This window comes from Budorcas taxicolor, chromosome X (assembly GCF_023091745.1).
Source record: "Budorcas taxicolor isolate Tak-1 chromosome X, Takin1.1, whole genome shotgun sequence".
Classification (NCBI taxonomy): Eukaryota; Metazoa; Chordata; class Mammalia; order Artiodactyla; family Bovidae; genus Budorcas; species Budorcas taxicolor.
The window spans coordinates 105,320,528-105,343,657 of NC_068935.1; the positions used below are offsets into that span (position 1 = coordinate 105,320,528).

Consider the following 23,130-nt stretch of genomic DNA (forward strand, 5'->3'; position numbering starts at 1 on the left):
CTATAAAGTTCGAAAACAGCTAAACTAATCTGTGAGGTTAGAAGCCAGGATAATGATTACCCTTGCGGGGTGGGGCAGAGAGTAGTAAATGGAAGGAGATACAAGGGAGGACTTCTGGGTGCTATTCACATTGTTTCTCTACCTGGGTATTAGTTACAAGGACGTATAAAAATTCATTGAACTGTGTAATTAATGATTTGTGCATTTTTCTATATGTGTCTTACATTTTAATAAAAATATTACATGAGTAACAAATATGGCTTGATTTGGGTGGAGAATTTTATTTTGTCTCCTAAGATAAAGGTGACGGCACCCCACTCCAGTACTCTTGCCTGGAAAATCCCATGGACAGAGGAGCCTGGTAGGCTGCAGTCCATGGGGTTGCTACGAGTCGGGCACGACTGAGCGACTTCACTTTCACTTTTCACTTTCATGCATTGGAGAAGGAAATGGCAACCCACTCCAGTGTTCTTGCCTGGAGAATCCCAGGGATGGGGAAGCCTGGTGGGCTGCCGTCTATGGGGTCGCACAGAGTCGTACACGACTGAAGCGACTTAGCAGCAGCAGCAGCAGCAAGATAATACTAGGGAAACCTCAGTGGCTCAGACAGTAAAGAATCTGCCCACGATGCAGGAGACCCAGGTTCGATCCCTGGGTCAGGAGGATCCCCTGGAGGAGGGCATGGCAACCCACTCCAGTATTCTTGTCTGGGAAATCCATGGACAGAGGAGCCGTGGCGGGCTATGGTTGTGATGTCGCAAAGAGTCAGATAAGACTGACCAACTAACAAGCTAATACGGCTGTATCATTGCAACTCAGGTTTGAGATAGAATCCTCAAGGATTATCCAGTGAGGATCACCCCATCCCAGAGGCTGGCACAAATCTGGGGTAGAAATAGACAGTTTTAATTATGTCTTATTTTCATTCTAAACAGCAGGGTAATAGGTTTTGATGAAAAATTGTGCCAACAGACAACTATTAAGATGCACATGTACATAATAGAAATGTACTGCCATATTTTGGGTTGAGGTTTACCATTTCTATATGCATTGAAATTAGCTGCTTACTCTGACTGATTCTCCTACTATTGAGTTTGGCAGGATGCCATCTCAATGAAACCCATGGGTATTTATTGAAGATCATGATGAATACTCTGAACCATAACTTTTATGGTCATATGTTCCTTTTCTCATTTATTTGTTGTTTGTAATTTTGTGCAGATTTCTATAAAGAACATTTCTTTATAGAAAATCATCATTTAACAAAATGCTTAATGCCACCTGTAGAAACAATTTTGCTGGAATAAAACATGACTAACATGTGCTCAAATTAAATTAGACATTTAAAAATATGTTTAATAATAGCTTCTAATCCTGGGTCTGCCATTTATTAGCTATATGTCTGTGGGACTTTTGCTGAACCTATTTTAGCCTATTTTCCTCAGTGGTCTCACCCTCATGGAGTTGTCCTGAGGATTAAGTGAGATAATCCATGTGATTAATGTAGAGCACTTAGTGTAGGGTCTGTGCCCAAAAGCTTATTAAATCTTCACTCTTGGTTTTATTAGTAGCTTATCTACCACATGACATGTGCATGGTAAAACTGATCACTTATTCAGGGATATGTGAAATTAAAAATAACATTTGAACAGAGGAACATGGTAGACAACATCAACAGCTAAGAAAAAAATAATTTGAGAAAAATGTAACATTAAGAAAACTGTATTTAATCAATTCTTTGATGGCTTCAGAAAAGAATACTTCTCTTAAGTACTAATGATTTTTAAAAATGATAACCAGTGTTGAAAAGGAGAAGAATTTCAGAACTACTGACAGGTTTATGCCATATTCATTTTTCCATTGCTGGACATCAGATGTCAATGTGACCTTAAAGGACCCAGCTTTAAAGAACAAAATGTTCTCATCAGTTTTCTTCCTAGGACTATAAAGATTAGGTGACACCTTATATGTTTCCTTTCTTCCTCCTTCCTTCTCTCAAGGGGCAAGGGGAGTGCATTAACAAGAACAGTAAACTTGAGATCTGAACCCTGGTGCTATTTGTATTAATTGCATGAACTTAGCAAGTCACTTGATCCCTCTGAACTCCATTTTGTAATGTATTTGAGATACCTCATTACTGGTCCTTACAACGCAAGAACTGCATGAAGTAGTTGTTTGCTTCTGAGCCCTAGAAAGCTCTGATGCTTGTAAGTAGGATAAGACACACAAAGAATCAACAAATATGTTTTTGTCTGTGGTACCTTTTCCTCAATCCTATCCATTTGCCCTTTGGGGCAGTCATGTTATTGATTCAAGGGAGGTCTGATGGAGTAGAAATGCAAAGAGAAAAAAGAGGTGATGAATTTCAAAATAGGTTTTTTGAAACTCATTACAGCAAACATAATTTGAGAAAAAAGATATTTTGAGTGTCAACAGCTAGGATTTCAAGTACAAACAACAGACTTGAAAGAATGCATAGGTAGTTAAAGCCAGTTTTTCCTCCTCCTTTATCACCTGGGAACTGGAGGGGAAGAAGATGAAGAGCAAGAGCGAAAAAGCAACAGAAACAGACACTGGTGGACCTTTGTACTCTGCTGTCTGTCCCCCAGGCCACGTACTGAAGGGTGGGAAGCATGGAAATTTCAGATTGTTAAGGGACCAGACCTGAGCCATGACAGGCTCAACAAGCTATACTAGGCCTAAGATTCAGATTCTTGTAAAACCTGAGTCATGATTCCGGGAAACCACACCCTGGGAAAGTCTCCACTGGCGCCAAACCTGAGCCAATCCGGATAGGGATGCAGGATTTGAAAATAGTGCGTGCGCGCGTGTGTACGGCTCAGCCAATCACTACCCACCAGCTGTACTAAGAACCGCCTGTATAAAAGCAGCTGTGATTCAGAGCTAGGCGCTCTCGTCAAGACTCCACTGCGCTGGATGAGACAGGAGCCCTAGCTCGAGCTAGCAATAAAACCCCTTTATGATTTTGCATTGCTGTGGACGTCTTATTCTCTCAGTTTTGGGGACTCGGACTTCGGGCATAACAAGATGAGTTTGGGGGACACCAGAGCTGAGAACATCTGTCTCTTTAAAGACAGAGTTCAAGGAAGGAGTAAATATTCTAGAACTCCCTGGCACCCAGAAAGAGGAAGGAACAATAGAGAGAGTCTTGCAATATCTCTGTGCCCACTGTGGCATGGAGAGCTGACAAGAGCTTGAGAGTATAACCAAGCAGGACCCTATAGGATCATCTCAGGGACAGACCTTCCCCCATATCCTCTGTTTCAGCTCCTCTCTGAGACACCTAGATAATAGTATTTGGTGTATATAGTATTTGGTGTAGTAAATTCTCAGAGTTGTTTATCTAATGTGAAAAATCCCCACCAAATGGAAGATGTTAACTACTTGATGACTCTGATGACCTAACCCCAGGCCTCCTGGACTCTAAGGACTGATAATGTTAACCCCTGTGACACTACCCTTCTAACTCACTCACCATCAGCCAATCATTGTGCACAAACCGATCAAGTACCTGCAACCCCCACCCCACCCCCTCACCTGGCTTTTAAAAATGATTTATCGAAAATCTTCAGGAAGCTCAAGTTGTTTTAAGGCTTGAGCCAACTTGTCTCCTTGCATGGCTTTGCAGTAAACCTTTCTCCGCTCCAAACTCCAACATTTCAGTTTGTTTGGTCTCACTGGAAGTCAGGCACACAAACTTGCATCAACAAGCGAGCCAAACCAAGAGCTATCTCAGATCTTGTGATCAGAGTAAAACAAACTCCTCCACATTGAATGGGAGCCAGTCAAGGTCCAGTAGGGATACAGAAGTCCCAGCAGATTCCAACATAGACATTTAATGATGATGTCCTGATGATCAAAGACCAGATCCCTATAGCCCTAGATGCCTTGACATTGAGATTCTCTCTAGGACTTAACCATGACTGTGGGGAAAGTGTGAAGGGACCCTAAACTGACAAAGTAAACGATGAAATGACAGGATTTGGATTGCAGAGACTGTTTCCATCATCCAGCAGAATTGGTATAAACAAGGAAAAGCTCTTTACACATTAGAAAAATGCACATTTCTTGCTCACGTTGAATTGAAAGCCTGAGAATTTATGACCACTAATATTCTGTACTGAACATGAATTATTTGAGATGTCTACTCAAGTCCTCATGGAATTCCTACAGATGAGGCTCATCTTCCTGCTTGCAGCTGCTGTGAGAATCAGAAAGAACATTCAGAGGCTTCCATTGCTACTCTTGGTGACATTGTTTTCCCTTTGTTGTTGCCAAAGAGACAGATAAATCTCACCACTGGGCTCCTCCTCCCAGGTCCTCACCTGTTGGCCCCCTCTTCAACACAAGTCCAAGTTTGTCTGTGAACTCACCTGTTTCTGTGGACAATCTTGTTCGAGTACTTCTTTTTTCAAAAATCATGCCTAAGGACTTCCCTTGCAGTAAAGGCAAATACTGAAAGTCAAGGATAATAATAAAATTAAACCAACTAAAATGAAATATACATTTTATATCTACTAGCAAAGATTATATTTTAAGATTTATTCTTTACATTGTCAGAAACTGGAATTAATTAACACTGCTCCCAAATAAGCATTCATATGTTGTTTACAAAGTGAATTCAAAGAGTTTATTTCCTGTTGTATACAAATAGGGGAAGGAAAGAGGAATCCCACAGCTTATTGACATGTAATGAGAAAGTAATATTAGTTGCTCTGGGCTCAACCTGAACACTTGTTCCAAAATGTATTAATATTTCATATTGGAACCATCTTCTTACTTAAATCTGTGGAAATGTTACAGGGAAGAACTGACTCCATGTTGGATCTGTTTCTTTTACTTTAACATTTGCTTCCAGTTGTTTTTGTTCACTAAAAAGATACTGTCCATATATAATGGCCTGCCTTGGTGAAACCTGGTCATCTTCCTGAATGTTAAACCAAAATGCCTTTGTTCAGGACCCTGTCCACCTGCGGATGGCTACAGGAAGGAAGAAATTAACATATCCTATCCCTAAGTCTGGCCATTCCAGGACATATTTGCAAGATTAATGTCTTTTTTACTTTACCTCCTCACCTCCGCCATCTCTCTTCTAGAAAAGAGCCTGGCATCCAGACCCTGATAAGATGGCTATTTTGAGATATTAGTCTGCAGTCTTCTTGGTCAGCCAGCTTTCCGAATAAAGTTGTATTCCTTTCCTCAACCCTTGTCTCTCAAATTCATTGGCCTATCATGAGGCAAGCAGAGCAAGCTTAGACTCAGTAAAAGAAACTTCTACCAATGTTCAATGACTTCAAAGATGCTTGTTTGGGAAGTGTCTTCTCAGCTAGGAACATGTTTCTCTGTCACAACATGGGGCACTCAGACTCCTAAAGATGACACCCCAGAGTTTCAAATACACTTTCATCATGCATCCTTGGGAGAGTGCAAAGGCTTTGTTTCTAGAAGTCATGTGAAAGCAATCTGAGTTTGGGTGTGGGGTGGGGCTCTTTCTCCTTCCTCTGCTACAGATGGACTTCCTGATAGGATGAGTTCTGGAACAAATAGATTCCTGCCAGCTAACCTTCCTCACCACAAAGTGTGTAAAACAAAAGCCTGGGGTCTCGAGGAGGGGAGCTTTTCTCCTTATTTCAAGGTGTTCTATAGGAACCAACAGCATTTGGAGTCACACCTGTTTGGGGTTCATTCTTAGGAACTTGGAGAGTTTGTGAGCTAAATAAGAGAATCAAGGTTGTGTACAACTTTCTCAACCTGAAACCAGCTCTTTCAAATGCTTTTGAACAAGCTTGGAATATGAAAATGCTTTCACAGTTAAGCAGTCTAAATGAAGCTGCTGCATTAATTGTGTTTCAAACATAAATTGCTCAAAATGCAGAATAATGCTTCCAGCTAAGCACCATATCCCATTTCTTCTCCTACTTGGTTACCTTTTAATTGGTTCTTTGCTAATCTAAATTTTTAACACCATCACATCATCCTGAATTTTTTGAAATTATCCTAATGATGAAATATCTGATCTTCATCCACCACTGGAATTTGTTGCTAGGAAAAAAAAAAAATCATCCTTATTTTAAATCTGCTAGAAGACAGAAAAGAAGGTAAGGGTAAAAATAAAATCATTCCAGAGAAATGATTCCTTAGGTTCTGATTCAGTTAATAATGACTTTCAACATTTCACATGAAAGAAATGCAATGACTTGTCATTGAATAACTGATTTTTATGCTTTTTGTATGCCTGTGCACTCAGTGATAATCAATTACCTTGCCTGTGTGATTTCATTACTTAGCTACTGGTTAGGAATTTTAATGTATTTTCTTTTTCCTCTTTCTTTGTAAAGGCTGTCTTTCAAAAGGCTGATTGGAAATTCCCTGGTTGTCCAGTAGTTAAGAATTCATGCTTCCACTGCAGGGGGCATGGGTTTGATCCCTGGTCAGGAAACTAAGATCCCTCATGCCATGCCATGCAGCCAAAAGAAAAAAAAAAAAAAAAAGACTGATTGGTAACAGTGGAAGGTAATATGGAAATACCACATACCTCTCCTTTCTGTTTTATCCTGAATTTCAGATCTGCTGATAGCCATAGCATATATTTAATTTCTTCTCCTGTAAAGTTCTTTAGAGTGAGGAGGTCACGGCCCTTCAGCTGTACTTTATCCTGTACTGGTTGCCCACATCTATGAAAAAGAAAAAGATGTATTTAAGAAAACAAAACCCATGTCCTACAATAATTCATTGTTTAATTTTTGAAACAAAATATAGCAAATCATGTGTAAACTCATGTGTCTCTGCAAAGTGCTAATGCTTTCAAATTGATATGGCTGTGGTTTACATTTTAGATATCCAGTTTTTTGAATGTTGAGAGAAAAGAAAAACTTGAGGAAAGAGGTTGAATTCTGTGCTGAAAATAATCATAAGTGGCTTTGTTACTTCATAGTTAGTCAAGTTACCCAAACTCTCTGCACTTAAATTTCTCACCTAGAAAATGAGTATAAGAAGCTTATAGAGTTTGTTGTGAGGATGAAATTATTTGATACATGGAAATCAGATAGTGTCTGGCATATAATAAGTATTTGATAAATTTTAGCTGGTACTATTGAAATCATTGTTTAGTCACTAAGCTGAGTCTGACTCTTTGCAACCCCATGGACTGCAGCCCACCAGGCTCCTCTGTCCATGGGATTTCCCAGGCAAGAATACTGGAGTGGGTTCCAATTTCCTTCTCCAAGGGACCGTCCCGACCCAGGGATGGAACCCACGTCTCCTGCAATGGCAGGTGGATTCTTTACCACTGAGTCACCAGGGAAGCCCCGTAACTGAAATTATTAGATGGTACAAATAGAATTTGTATGTACATACAAGAGAAAACAATTTCATTTTCCTCTGCTGCCTTTCAAATCTATCCTTGAAGAATTGTTCTTTGTAGTCCCCGGTCAGCTACAGTGGACCCTGTGGCTTTTCTAGTAACTTTCAGGGAAAGAAAAAGTTCTCTGGTTACTTTACTCGCTCAAGGAGTCTTGGTTAAAGAATGTATAACAATAATGATAATTTTTTTGACTTTAAGAAATGTACTACAGGTTAATACCCTTTTCCTTCCAGCTCATGCCTAATTTAAGCTGGCCTCCTCCACAGGGGAAGGGGAACCATGAACTGTTTCCTCTGTTTCCTTACCTTCAGTTCCTCCAAGTAAAGTCAAAGGAAGGTGAGGAGTTAAGGGCCAGGCAAAGTCTGGTTCTGTTCTAGTAATCTAGCATTGGTATAGGTGTTTGAGGCTGATCCTTTTCTGGGGTACTTTCGAGGATCCATGGAAGAAGTCTCTCGTCACTGGGAATTTCTCATAGCAGTTCTTGATGGCGGACATTTACATCGTCTTTGCCATTCAAGGAAACATATCCAAACTCTTTTTGCTGAGATCTCCCCAACCTGGGTGCTTCAGGAAGTCTTTTGGTCATAATGTGACACAGCACCATGATAGGTCTCTTTCTTCATCCATATTAGTTCATGGGAAACCCTGCATGTTCTTTGCTCTGACTAGAGTTGAGTCTGTCCCAGCATAGACTCTTGTTCTGCCATCAAAAGAGCTAGCCAGCCAGTCCCTCTCTATATTTTCCACTTATAGGCCTGATATCACTGTGCTGTGTCTCCAAGCTCTCCTATTGAAGATATTAGTGCCATCATAGCCACTTGCCCTAATCTTGAGGTGAGGGAATAATTCTCATCCATGTGAGGCACATCATATACAATGGTTGTTGCTGTTGTTCAGTCGCTAAGTCATCTCCGACTCTTTACAACTCCATGGACTGCAGCACTCCAGGCTCCTTTGTTCTTCACAGTCTCCCAGAATTCGCTCAGATTCATGTCCATTGAGTTGGTGATGTTATCTAACCATCTCAGTCTCTGCTGCCCTCTTCTCCTTCTGTTTTCTATCTTTCCCAGCATCAGGGTCTTTTCCAGTGAGTTGGCTGTTCTCATCAGGTAGCCAAAGTATTGTAGCTTCAGCTTCAACATCAGTCCTTTCAGTGAACACCCAGGACTGATTTCCTTTAGGATTAACTGGTTTCATCTCCTGGCTATCCAAGGGACTCTCAAGAGTCTTCTATACAGCACCACAGTTTGAAAGCATCAATTTTTCGGTGCTCAGCCTTCTTTATGGTCCAATTCTCACGTCCATACATTACTGGAAAAACCATAGCTTTGACTGTATGGACCCTTGTTGGCAAAGTGATGTCTCTGCTTTTTAATATGCTATCTAGGTTTGTCATCGCTTTCCTTTCAAGGAGCAAGCATCTTTTAATCTCATAGCTGCAGTCGCTGTCCACAATGATTTTGGAGCCTAAGAAAATAAAATCTGTCACAGCTTCCACTTTTTCCCTTTCTATTTGCCATGTAGTGATGGGACCAGATGCCACGATCTTAGTTTTTTATACAATGGTACATAGCTAAAATCCTCTTCAAATCTACAACTCACCTCCTGGTTTCTACAATCCATTTTAAAAGCTGGAGGCAATCACCAGTGGGTTGCAAAACTAATTCTTGTGTACCTCCTTGGCAAGCCCTGTTTTAGTGGTCTAGCATCTCACTGCGGATTGAGGAAAGAGTCAGAACCTATTGGGCCTGGGCAGAAACTGAGACCAAGTCCCATTTTAACATTCTATTACATTATGATGACAGTAATTGTTATTTGGGATAATCAGTATATAAAATGGACAGCATTTATTCTCAGTGTTCTCTCTATTTAATAATAATTAGTATTGTATACCATTAGAAATTATGACTAACCAAGGTCAAATTGTGATTTACCACATATATTAAGCATTCATTTTACTTGGAGTAAAATGACTGTCAGAAAATAATCATGCTTGAACTCCAGCCTAAGAAAAAAAGCTTGTGCTACTTGAGATGAAGAGTAAATTATCTGGTGGAATTTATGTCTTTTTGCACTGCTAACAAGATAATAAGTAAGAAAATAACAAATTCTCTCAATTTGTTGTTTTCACTGCATGATGTCAAATAACTCAGACAAATGTATATTTTACTAAGTATCCAACTTTCTAGCAGAGCTTGTTTAATGTTCAGAAGGTGAATAGATTTTTTTCAGTAGACCTTTTATGAGATAAAGCCCTTCAGAGATTCTAATTAGTAAGGAAAGGGGCTTCCATAAAGATGGAGGGTTTGTGGGTTAGCTGGCTAATGATTAATTGATAGATTTAATACAAGATCTAATGATATATTCAACTCTAATAAGGGTTAGCGTTTTCAGCCTATATGTGCATTAAAATTTTGCTCAACATTTCTAAGACCTACCATTGTCTTCAACTTTTAAAAATGTGTGATTCAAACACTCTTCAGATGGAAATTTCTTTAAAGCAATTGTCTCAACTGTTTTATTACAGATGCAAAACATTAAAAGATTTTGAAGATAGGTCTACAATATATGTTTACTTACTTATCTGTATTACTATCCTAATAGATTATGCACATAACAAAACATAAAAAAGAAATAAAAATTTTAAAGTGTAGAATAAGATTCAGATATTTTAAAAATAAATTTGTAAGTATACAAAAAAAATTGCTAGCTAAAGAAGTTTCTAGAATAGATATTCATTTTCTTCCTTTATTGGAACCCTAGTAAAAAGCTTACAAAATTGTGTCCAAGATCTGGGTAGTAACAGAAAACAATTTGATAACTTTAGAGATGTGGCAATTAGGCAGGAAATTTAATTTTATGTGTGTATTCTGGTTTTATGTTTGGCTCTGATAATATTAACTAGTGACACTATCTAGTACTATTTACTGCTTGGAATATACAGGTACTGATATTGTTGAGAAGTAAATTCTTTGGTATTCATGCATTTTTCTCTGTCAGTTGGATCCTTCTAGGGATCTGTAAACAGGTTTAACATGTCTGGCTTGGGATGGAGGCATGGCAGCTTAATCTTTCCCAATTCACACTGTCAACTACAAATAGGCACTTGCCATGGGCACTTACCATCTGCCTCTACAAGGATTAAATCATGAGCTACTGTAGCTGCTGACCTTCAACACTCCATGAAAGGAGTTCAGGGTGGAGAGCAGGAATGAGGCACTCTGTGCTCAGGGGAAAAGCTGGCAGGACAGATCTTTAGATAGTTAGATAAATTCAGGAGCTAATTTTATGAGTTCAATTCCTGTATCTCCCCATATTTAGAAAAGCACTAAAATCCTTCACAGTGATGACTGTTCTTCATGACTAGCAAAATCTTCCCGAGACTAGTAGAAACCTTCTGGAAAAATATGTGCTTGATTGCGTGTACTTCCCCTTTACCAAAATCTCATACATACTGACCTTCCCCACTGTCTCCTTGGAGCAGTCTCTTAGAGCTATCTGAGGTGCTCTCTTCCAGGCTGCAGTCCACACCTCATTTTGCATCCACACCCCAATAAAACTTAACTTGCAACTCTCATGTTGTGCGTTTTTAAGTCAACAACATTTAAGGCAGCTCTGAGAGTATAATTTCTTCTGGAATAAGGTCCAAACAACATAAAATCACAGAAGATAAACTTGCTTGACGCTATGTCTTACAATAACACATTAACATTCCATGGTTGAAGATGTCACCTGATATTATATTAAAAGGGGGAGGAAAAAACTTTCCTGGAAAACCCCACTCCCTAGATTCAAGAAATTTGGGAAATATCACTATAGTTGTTGAATTTGCATCCATCAAAACCAGGAAAAACAAACCATGAGCTAATTTTCAGGCGTTTTTTAATTCCGTAGAGTTCAAGCTCTGACTCCTGGCTATACTGGAGCCCGCGAAAGCTGAGTTGCCAAACTCCAACACTTAAGGGATTCAGTATCCTCCCTTACTTTCAGCCCCTATAGGGTTTTGTTATATTTGTGTGCTTAGTCACTCAGTCATGTCCAACTCTTTGCAACACCATACAGTGTAGCCCACCAGGCTCCTCTGTCCAGGGGGATTCTCCAGGCAAGAATACTGGAGTCCATGCCCTCCTCCAGGGGATCTTCCCAACCCAGGGACTGAATCCAGGTCTCCCACATTGCGGGCGGATTCTATACTGTCTGAGCCACCTGGGAAGCCCTTGTTGCATCTACTCTGATCTAAATACTCACAGGACTATATGCTTCATTGAATGCATATCATAGATTTCAGAATTGTGGTGGTGTGGTTGAATCTCAGAGAAAAATAATTGGAAATGAAAAGGAAATGGAAATTTTGCAGAGCACTGATTTTTTTCCCCCCTTCCCATGAAAGTAAATAGCAAAATAATGGTGAAAGAGGAGGGGCAGCAACACCTTTAGCTGCTTCAAAAGAGCTTCAACTTCTAGCTCTTTATTGCCCAAACAGAAAACAGATTGGAAGAGGTAAAAGGTCTCTGAAGCTTTCTCAAGTTTGTCCTTACAAACTTTAAGAAATTTCTAAGTTGGAGGTAGGGTTAGAGTTAGCGCTGATATTCTGCATTTGGGATTGTGTTGTGAGAGGCTCTTTTTATTTCTCCATTGACAGATTTGAGTTTAAAAATAGAAGTCACCAACATCCTGCTCGAATATTCCCTTCTTGTCCAGACCGTTCATTTTCAAATTTATATAGTGACAGAAGCCTTATTTCAAATTCTTTTCCTCAGACCACAAGAGATCAGAAGAATACCTTGTGTCTCTAGTCTCCACAGGGTGGCAGCTGATATGTGGCCCTCCTTCCTGTTACTGTGGAATCATACCTCCAATAAACCAATAAATCTTAGCAGATAAGCTATTAAAAAAAACAGTTCTGGCTTTGCACAGCAGTGAGGGACTGTAAATAACTATTAAATCTGAAGCCATGTAAAACAACCTTAATAATCAATGGGAGAAATCACAATTGTTCTGTGACTTAAGTTTTTTTGGCAAAACATTACAAACTCTCTTATAGTCAGTTATAAAGGCTTAGGGAAATGAAAAAAAGAGTAAAACTGATATATATTTAGTACATTGTCATTTAAAACATTAGAAACATCAAGAATTACAGTGTTTTATTTCTTTGTAAAAATTATCGGGTAGTTTGCACAGTGTATGCTGTCTTCTTATCACGTTTGTTATGCTTTGGTGAATTGTTATACTTCTAAGTTTGAATCAACTTCCAACATTTTATTCTTTGAACTCTTAATATTGTGAAATCTCTCTGAGAATTCCTTTAATTCTTCAAATATTTATTATTTGGCTGCTCTGGGTCTTAGTTATGGCATGTGGAATCTTCTAGTTGCAGCACATGGGATCTAGTTCCCTGACTAAGGATTGAACCTGGGTCCCCTGCATTGGGAGCACAGAGTCTTAACCACCTGACCACTAGGGAAGTCCTGAGAATTCCTTTAGTGTGGAATGTTTTACTGGTATCACTTCCTCTGGAATATCTTCATCCTTTTGGTCACACCACTGTACTCGTTTATGTCAATAAGTTTGTCTTCACTAAGTTTCTCTAGCTATATAGCTAGAACCTCTCAAATAGCAGCAGGGTCAACAACCCCACAGTCAGCTATTTCTTCTATAAATACATTTGCATTCACTTTTAACTTGTCGATGTTATCATTTTTCTTTCTCTGCTGCATTTTCACCTCTTTCAGACAACTCTGTCTTTTAATTATCCATTTTTTATTAAAATGTCACATGGGCTTATCACTGGAAGAAGAGAAGGCAGAACAACTATACTCTTTAATGTCTGTAGGTGAACTGGTTAACAGCTGCACAGTGAGCAATCAGCAACAGATTTTGAAAGAAGTGATGTGATTGGTCACTGATCATGAAGTGCATCTGTTATGTACACAGTGATTTGTGAACTGAAGAGGCAGCAATGGATGGATATGAGGGTTGGACAATAAAGAAAGCTGAGCGCCGAAAAATTGATGCTTTTGAACTGTGGTGTTAGAGAAGACTCTTGAGAGTTCCCTGGACTGCAAGGAGATCCAGCCAGTCCATTCTGAAGGAGATCAGCCCTGGGATTTCTTTGGAGGGAATGATGCTGAAGCTGAAACTCCAGTACTTTGGCCACCTCATGCGACAAGTTGACTCATTGGAAAAGACTCTGATGCTGGGAGGGATTGGGGGCAGGAGGAGAAGGGGACGACAGAGGATGAGATGGCTGGATGGCATCACTGACTCGATGGACGTGAGTCTGAGTGAATTCCGGGAGTTGGTGATGGACAGGGAGGCCTGGCGTGCTGCGATTCATGGGGTCGCAAAGAGTCGGACACGACTGAGCGACTGAACTGAACTGAACTGAGCCAGCAATGAAATTTTTACTTTAGGCAACTAAACCCAATTAATGTCCCATGGCAACTGAAATTTGAACTGTGTACTTGGGAGACTGGTGTTATTTACTAAACTGTGGTAATTAAAATTCCTACGTGAGGACCATACAAAGGAACAACTGTTGGTACTCCAGATACATTCCACCATAGGCTTCCTTTCACATACTACTCCGTCTGTCCAGGACACTCGCCCCACAGCTATCAAGCTCTCTTTCTCATCCTTAGGCTGGGGGCTTAAATACCACCTCTATGAGACTCCTTCCCTGACTGTACCAAGTAATCTCTGCTTTGGCTTCATTTTCCTCAAAACACCTATCACAATTTTTAATACAGCAGGTTGGCCAGAAAGTTTGTTCAGGTTGGAAACCAGAAGGAACTTTCTGGCCAACTCAGTATATTTGTGTCTGTCCTCTGCTTACTTTTTTTTTTTTTTTAAGATCTTTTTAAAAAATATTTATTTACTTATTTTTGCCTGCATCAAGTTTGAGTCACAGCACATGGGATCTGTTGTGGCATACAAACTTCTCCCTAGTTGTGGTACTCGGGCTCCTTAGTTGTGGTGCCTAGACTTAGTTGCCGTGCAGCACATGGAATCTTAGTTCCCTAACCAGCGATTGAACCCAAGTTCCCTGCGTTGGAAAGCAGATTCTCAACCACTAGGCCACCAGGGAAGTCCCTGTTCACTGCTTACTTTTAATCTTCCCATTAAATTACATGACCCACAATGTCAGAGATCCTGCCTGTTTTATTCATTAATATATCTTGGTGCTGCTTGCAATGCCTGGAATATAGTAGGCATTCAATAAATATTTCTTAAGTAAATGAATGATTGAGTGAGGTAGAAGTAAATCAATTTGTATAAGAAATTCAGCAGATTTCTGGGCATGAATTTAGAGAGATTTGCCATGATGGATTTTTAAGGCCCTGACTGAAGTCTGATGACCAAAAAAGATACTAAAAGTGCCCCACCCCCAAAAGAATTAATGTTGAGGCAAGAGCAAGTGTGGATAGTGGTCCAGGCTGAACACAAGGCCTAAGAGTCATGGAGGAGAATTGATTGTGGCCTGGTATGTTGCTAAAGCTGAAATTCTCTAAGATTCTACAGTATTTGCACCACTGGGAAGAATAGTTGGACATATACACATGAAACAAAAAAAAGCATTATAACCTTGAATCCTACAGATAGTAGCCTGAGACAAGTACAAAAACTAGAAAACTGGTGAGAGTGCCTGGTGGGTGAGTTTTTATCCATAGCACCATGAGGGTCAAATCCAAAATACATTAATAATGAACTATACCAATATTTTGGTGACCTCTTTCCATGAACCCCTTTTGGACAGAATAAGTTCCCAGGGTTCTTGGGGACAAAAAGATTGGAGCAGTAGCTCCTGCCCATCTGTCATACCAGCCTGAGAGGGTTTGAGTGATTAACTGGAAAAATTGTTTTAAGTTATATCTCACCTGGTTAAGGGGTTCATAATGTTTATACCATTGAAAAACCATTAGAGCAGCCACCAACTTTTCTCAGTTCTATCCAGGAGGTTGGGCAGGAAATGTTGGCTTGGGAAAAAGAACTGTTTTTCATAGATATCAAGAGCTAACCAGGACAGTTTATCACTGAAAGGAAAGCAAACACAATGGTTCCAGTTTAAATTCCTATCCTGTTTACTGTCTCCTTATAGACCTCCCCTTGGCTCCAAAATGGGGTTGCCACACCTGTTTCCTGAGCTACTTAAAAATTAGAGGAAAATTGAAAACCTCCACAATTGTACCACGTTAAAATGCCTCCATTACAGGCACCCTCCTTTTTTTTTCCTTGTTTGTGTTAAGCATTTCTTGCTTTCTGGTGATAAACCCACATTCTAGTTAGCCAGATAAAACTGCTGACCTAAATGGCTTTTAAGTTCTCATAGAGACCCTGTGCTTCAGTTGGAAGCAGCCCAGTCTGGTTCATGAGGACCCAAACCAAGGCCAGAATCACTGTTTCAGTGTTTCCATAAAATGCTTGGTCTCTTTGTACTCAAGTGTGTCTCCTTGGTAAACCAGACTTAAACCACATTATCATTCTTCAGCCAACATATAATAGGGAGGATATAGTATTGGAGAAAACAATGAGAAGCATGTATGGATTTTTCCATCAAAACTGTCATGGCAATCAGGTTAAAGCCAGAGCTTTTGAAAAAAGGCAAGATTCATTCATCACATTAATTTTATCCCTTCAAAAAATAATTACAGATGTTTTTCAACCCTAGGTCACTGAATGCTAAGAACTTAGGCCAAGGTAATAGTAGACCCTTGTGTTAGCTTTACCCAAATATCTTCCTAGCTAAAAAATGGAAGAGAATTCTCTATTGGCAGAATAAAGCCTTTCATTGCTACAGTGCATTTTCCAACTCTAGTAAACTGTTTGGAGTATGGGGGAAGACCTGGATGTGTTCCCTCGTATAATTGTATTTTGTTGGAAGAGAAAGTGCTTAATTTGAGTAAAATGTGGTCAGTGAGAAACAGACTTTGCCAGAGTAGGAAAAAACTCAGTGTTAAATGATATTTTGATCCCCATGGAGAATTTGAGATAAAGACTTTAGCTTCTGGAGGCATAAGAGAGGGCCAATGGATGATATGGCAGAGATTTTTTGGTTTCTTTAACATTAGAGACTGATACAAAAGGCATACTTTCTTGGTGTTTTTTTCCTTCTTTACTGAGATATTTTGGCTTATCTTTAAAAGGGGGTGGAATATTGAATAAGGGTAGATTGTCCAATTTGATCAGTGTGGAAGGATCAAAGTCATCAAGCAATGGAATGAAAAGCGCAGTGGTTTTAAATACTCAAATTCGAGTCCCAGTTTGACTATGACCTTGAGATGATCAGTTTCCATTTTTGGCCTTAAATCCTCATTTGAAAAAGTAAGAAAATGAACTACAAATCAGTGATCCTTCATGTCTTTGTCTTCCACAACACTCATGAAGTTCATACAAGATTTCCCACAGGCCACACTGGAGCCATCTGAATTCTCAGTGGCCGAACTTTCATTTCATCCCGTTGTTTCCATCTCAGAAAAAAAAATATGCATTGCATATGCATGCCAGGGAGAGTGACTCTTTTTTCACAAAACCCTTGAATATGACCCTATTGATCTGGAAAATCAAAGCACAAATTGTTTCCAAATTTCTCTATTATTAAATATAATGATAATTTATTAATAAAAATATACTTGCAGCCTTTCTCACTGTTGCCACATGCTCATATGCAGTATAAATTGCTACTGATAACTAGGTGACTGAAGGATGTCAAAGCTAACTTAGATTTGTCAGTATTCTAAAACTGCAAAACTTAACCCTCATCTGAAAATTGAAGACTGGGATAAGGATTAGCTTCATGTAGACTTACTATTAAAGGGCTGGAAATCAGAAACTGTTGAAAATCTGTGGCCACCTCTCCTTCTTTTATCTTGGCTAAATCACTAAATTACTAAAAATAACAAACTAGAAATAAAACCCCAATTCTACTCTTGGCCAAGGGAAACATCACAACCCCATTCCTTTCTTGGTCTCTTGCCTTGCAGTTTTCTGAAGTCAAGAAATATGTTTTTTAAAAGGCATTTATTTTCAGTTATGAAGGAAAATGTGAATAATCAAAGAGGACTGTTTTCTCTCCACAGCATGAGAGCATGGATGGCCTGTAATGGCTATGTCTGTGTCTGTGTGTCCACGTGTGTGTGGATGGGCATGTGTGTGGGATGAAGGGAACTTAATGAGTTCTGTAAGCCTTTAGAGAGGTCTAGAATGAAATACCTGAAAACCAGTCACCTCCAGCTCCAATCCATAACCTCCACAGAATTGGGTGGCTTAGCTCAATATTCTCTGAAGAAATGTCTATTTGTGAGATGAAATTGAACTGCACTTACAAATGGGTCTTCTCTGATAAAGAAAGATATTTTTTTAGTGGTTTCTTTAAAAGCTGTGTTTCCCATAATAGGCAACAAATCATGGAATACTGTCTATTATCCAAACACAGCCAGGCTCTCGAGCCTTGTTTGTGAGATGAAAAGCCTATGGATTTGGGTGTTTTCGGCAGTCTTGGTGTCTGATCCTATTGATTTTGTTAAAAAAAAAGAAAGAAAGAAAGAAAATTGACTAAAAATGATTGATCTGGGAGCCGGTGTAGATGGCTTTAGCCTCACTCAAGTGGTTATTTTATCACGCCCATGGCCATATGGCTGCTCACTTCAAAACTGTGAAGCCCCTACTTGTGGCATTGCCAAACCTTAACCACATATTTCCTACTACTCTCTAGTGCTAAACTCATGTGGTATATTTCATAACAGGGACCCTCCACCGTTCCAAGAGAGATGGGTGGGGGGTGGCTGGGGGGGTTGAAAAAGAACCCGAATCTCTGAAGAAGGCTGAAAATCAAAGTAAAAAATATCATATAAGTGGAGATGACAGGAAGATTTTCTCTGATGTTAATGGGTCATCAAAGACTGTAGGTATTATTGAGTGCTTGCTAAGTCATTTCAGTTGTGTCCAACTCTTGGTGACCCTATGGACTGTAGACCATCAGGTTCCTCTGTCCATGGAATTTCTCCAGGCAAGAACACTGGAATGGGTTGCCATGCCTGCCTCCAGGGGATCTTCCCCACCCAGGGATCGAACTTGTGTCTCTTATGTCTTCTTCATTGGCAAGCGGGTTCTTCACCATTAGTGCCCCCTGGGAAGCCCCAGTAGGTATTACTGGAGATCAGCAAGTCTGAATTCATCTAACTGGTAGTGTGGCTCACTAAAAGAGTAGGAAAGAAAAATACTCACGCCACATGAAAATGACAGCATTTCCATGTTAAGTCATTTTTCAACAGAGACTCATTCTCTATGGTTTCTAATAACATGGGTGATCTGAGGCTTTCATATTTTCAAATAGCCAGTATGGATTTGAGCTGATTTAGTCTTACTTTAGGAGAAGGCAATGGCACCCCACTCCAGTACTCTTGCCTGGAAAATCCCATGGACGGAGGAGCCTGGTGGGCTGCAGTCCATGGGGTCGCGAAGAGTCAGACACGACTGAGTGACTTCACCTTCACTTTTCACTTTCATGCATTGGAGAAGGAAATGGCAACCCACTCCAGTGTTCTTGCCTGGAGAATCCCAGGGACGGGGGAGCCTGGTGGGCTGCCGTCTATGGGGTCACACAGAGTCGGACATGACTGAAGTGACTTAGCAGCAGCAGCAGCAGCAGTCTTACTTTTGCCTCAGCCCCCACTCACTGAGAGACAGCTAGCCAGGATTTTCAGAGTCATAGTCTGGCTACTGGATATATAAAATAGAATGTTAATAAATACTCAAAAGTGCCTAAATATTTGTTTCTTATTTTTGGTTTTGGCTGCGCTGTGTGGCATGTGGGATCTTAGTTCCCCAACCAGGGATCAAACCCGTGCCCCCTGCAGTGGAAGTGTGGAGTCTTAACCACTGGACCACCAAACAATTTCCTACCTAAATACTTGGAAGAGGTTTTACTAGCAAAAATTTAACCTGTAATAATGTTAAAAGGGTTGGGGCGGGGGCGTTCCTTGGTGGCTCAGATGGTAAAGAGCACAGCTGCCAATGCAAGAGACATAACAGACATGGGTTCTATCCCTGGGTCAGGAAGATCTCCTGGAGAAGGGCATGGCAACCCACTCCAGTATCTTGCCTGGAGAATTCCATGGACAGAGAAGCTTGGCGGGCTACAGTCCATGAGGTCACAAAGAGTCAAACACGACTGAGTGACTAACACTTTCACTTTCAATGGTAAAAAATCATCACAGTGATTTTCAAAGAAAAGTATAAATTTAAGCTCCAACCTTTGCTTATTCACTCAGTTGATTATTTCTAGCTCAGTGATGAGTCTTTGTTAAAAAAGTATGGAATAAAATTTCATCACACTCTTAATAAATGTAACTCAGTGGGTTAGAATGATAAAATAATGAACACTTGCCTGTCACTTTACAGTTTCCACACAAATTATCTTACAGATTACTGCTAGACTGTGAATTCATGTGTCTGGAATGAAATAACTTTTTATCTTACTTACCGCTGTATCTCCAACACCTTGCTTAGGGGGTGGCACAAAGTAGGCACTCAATAACTATTTATTGAATAAATAATTGAACCACACTGTGATGTAGGCAGAACATGCATTACACTTTCTCTCATTTTGTAATTGAAGCAACATCAACGAAAAGTTTAGTAGCTTGCTCAGGGTCATATAGCCAATGAGTGGTGGTGACAGGCCTTAAACCCAGTTCTTTAGACTTTAAACCTGAGCTTTCCTCTGACTTCTACTGTCTAGCTCTGCCACTAACTAGTAAACCTCATTATCTCTCTGGACCTCATTTGCCTTATCTATAAAATAAGAGAAGGCATTATTCTGTAGCTCTGAGGTCCCAACTGCATCTAATTCTATGTGTGTAATTTACAATATCATTTACTATGTCATTCTGGCTTCTGAGTGGTGCTAAAGGTAGAGTCCAGAGAGTCCAGAGCTGTCAGGTGGCCCAGAGAGGGGAGGCCCAGGGCCACTTCCTAACAGTGGGAGAAAACTTCAGACTAGAAGCTTCTGACTTTAGGAAGTCATTGAGGTCATTTTGAGGTTGGTTTAGGTTGTCAAGAGGCACTGGGAAAATTCTGATTGTTAACAGGCAACTACTCCAGAAGTCTTCTGGGAACAATGTCCAAATTTGAGAGCATTGCTTCCCTGATTAACCCATCACTCCTGTCTCCTTTGCTGGGGGACAGGCTCCACACTGCCTTCGACTGTGTGCATGAACAATTGACGAATTCTGAGCATGATGTAGCTTTTTTTTTTCTTAAATATTTATTTTTATTTATTTGGCTGCACCATGTCTTAGTGGAGGTATGCAGGATCTTAGTTACCTGACCAGGGATTGAACCTGGACCCCCTGCATTGCAAGCTTGGAGTCTTAGCCACTGGACCTCCAGGGAAGTCCCAGGATGTAGCTTTTTAATGAATTCATTGGAGACAGCCTCCTTTCACATGCTAACAAAAAATGCAGAAATCTATTTTAAATTTAGATTTTCTTTTAAAAATATCATTATCATCATCACATATAAGGCTTCTTTCCAGCAGCTTGCAAGTATTTATCTAGTCATTCTTTTGGGGTCTGCTTTTTTAAAGAATGAATCAATCTCCATGCTCTAGAATAATATATTGTTTTCAGGCAAACCTAAATACAAGCAGAAGACCCCATGGAAATTAGTTTCTCTCATTTCCTTCAGCCACTTGCTCCTTTAGAATGTACACAAATGGAAGGTGTCAAGAACATTTAGTCTGTTATACCTGCCACAGTCCCCCCATCCCAACCCCACCCCCTAGCACCCTGTGAAATCTGATTACAGGGGATTGAGAAATGAAAGCTCAGCTGGAATTAGAGACAGCTGTCTCCAATAAGGACAGAACTTGCCACTATAACAGAAACACTATAGTAGAAAGTGGCTTTAGGAGGTGGCACGCCTCTGCAGGATAGAGCTTCATTTACCACCACGGCTCCCAAGTCAGGCTCTAGTCTCCGGCCATCACTTACCGAAAATTTCGAACCACGAAATTGTGACCATTTCTAAGAGCTGCATTGTTCAACAGGGTCCTTAGATTAAACAGCATCTTCTTTTGATCGTGTAAAGGGTGATTCTGTGCTGTTGAAAACGCCGCACCAAGGTAGCCAGGGGGTCCACCTGAAAGCTGAGTGCTTTCGATCACAGTGAGAGAGCAAAGGTAATATTGCCCTTCAACTACCTTATCAAGTTCCCCAGGCTGGAGATAGTGCAGGGCAGGGTCCAGGAGCATTTGAACTTTAAGCCAAACTCCACCATTGTGTGTTTTGTTTTTTTTTTGGTGGAGGGTGGGAATCCTAACACTTTTGGTGCTCAGATTCCTCATTTTTCATAATATATTTATGCTGTCACATACTTGTACCAAATCAATTGACAAGTACTCATTGAGCGTATAATATATGCAAGAGACTGCAGGGCTGACTGCTGCGAAGGTACATAGAAATAACTCATTCAGAAAATGCGAATTGGCAATGCAAAACCCTAGATGTAGACATGACATCCCTGAGTATTTCCAGTGATAGCACTTTCCTCCCTCTAAGCCTCAGCCTATCCACAAAAACAAACAGAAAGACGTGCCCTGGAAGGTTTTTTTTTTTTGGTGGCAAAAAACCTGGAGAGGGGCTGGAGATGGAGTAAAAAGATCTCAAGCCTGGAGCTCCCATTGTGCCTTGCACATGGTAGGTCTTCAGTAAGTAAGGAGCTGCCTATTAACTCCTGCAGAAACCCATCATCTGCATAAGTGAGGAGGTGGGGTACCAAATGTTCCTCCCCTTGCAGCCTATCTGGGCAACTAAGGGGCCATCCAGAAGTTCACACTCAACTCATTCATTCATCCGTAGTTGTAGATCAGATGTTTTCAAAATCTGTTCTGTGGCGGATACTGGGCGAGACTGGAATTTCAGGGAAGGAAGATGATCTCATCTTTGCACACTTTAGAATTTGGTAAAAGTCATAGATCTGTAAATAAATAACCATAATAGATGCCTATAGAGGACACCTTATTAGAGACATCCAGGTAAAGAGCAACCTCATCACAGATAAGGGATAACTCTGAGCTGGGGAGGGTGGGAGGCAGAGTAAGAGGGCAACGTAAACATTTGCTTGATGTTTGTGGAATGCAAAAAAAAAAAATAGTGTCATTTTAAAACCAACTATGACCACTTCAAGGGTAGGGAGGGTTGTGATGTGATGTCATAATTAATAGCAGCGAAATTTATTGACACGATTCCCTTCTACTCACAGAGAATGAGGTGAGATAGAGAGGAAAAGACTGAAATCTCCAAACCTCTGCCACATCTTCTGTTATGGAAAGACTATTCCAGGCAGACTGTTTGCAGAGGCAGGGCGGGGAGGGGGTAATGGTGGTGGTGGTGAGAAAGTAGATAGTGAATGCACCACGTGGGAGACGAGATGGCAGCTCTGTTTGAAAAGATCGCTTTAAAAGTGTTGTTGAAGTGACAAAACTGGCCTCTTGTTGGAGAGCTTTTAGTGAACAGATCTGATCTACCTAATACAGGGAAGGAAACTGGATGCTTGCAGGGAGACACGAAGAGAAGTGGGCAAACTGCACTCAACTGCGTGCTGATGTAAAGCCCACCTCTTCAGTCAAGGATGCTACCCACACAAACAATTCATCTGAACAAAGCTCAGGGAGAAACCATGCAGTCTGCCATGCCACATGGCAGAGAACGTGGGCCGCACTGCTGAGATGCCAAAGTGACTCACAA

General features: G+C 40.4%; 1 protein-coding gene across 1 annotated transcript in view; it reads right to left on the reverse strand.

Moving 5' to 3' along the window:
* OTC (ornithine transcarbamylase) overlaps positions 1 to 21,452 on the reverse strand; it is a 73,106-nt gene extending 51,654 nt beyond the window's left edge. Inside the window, exons 1-3 of the mRNA XM_052663597.1 lie at positions 21,376 to 21,452; positions 6,557 to 6,695; positions 4,395 to 4,476 (exon numbers count right to left, since the gene is read on the reverse strand). Of these exons, the coding sequence (XP_052519557.1) occupies positions 4,395 to 4,476; positions 6,557 to 6,695; positions 21,376 to 21,452 (298 nt within the window). The remainder of the gene's footprint in view (positions 1 to 4,394; positions 4,477 to 6,556; positions 6,696 to 21,375) is intronic.
* Between the last annotated feature and the right edge of the window lie 1,678 nt (positions 21,453 to 23,130).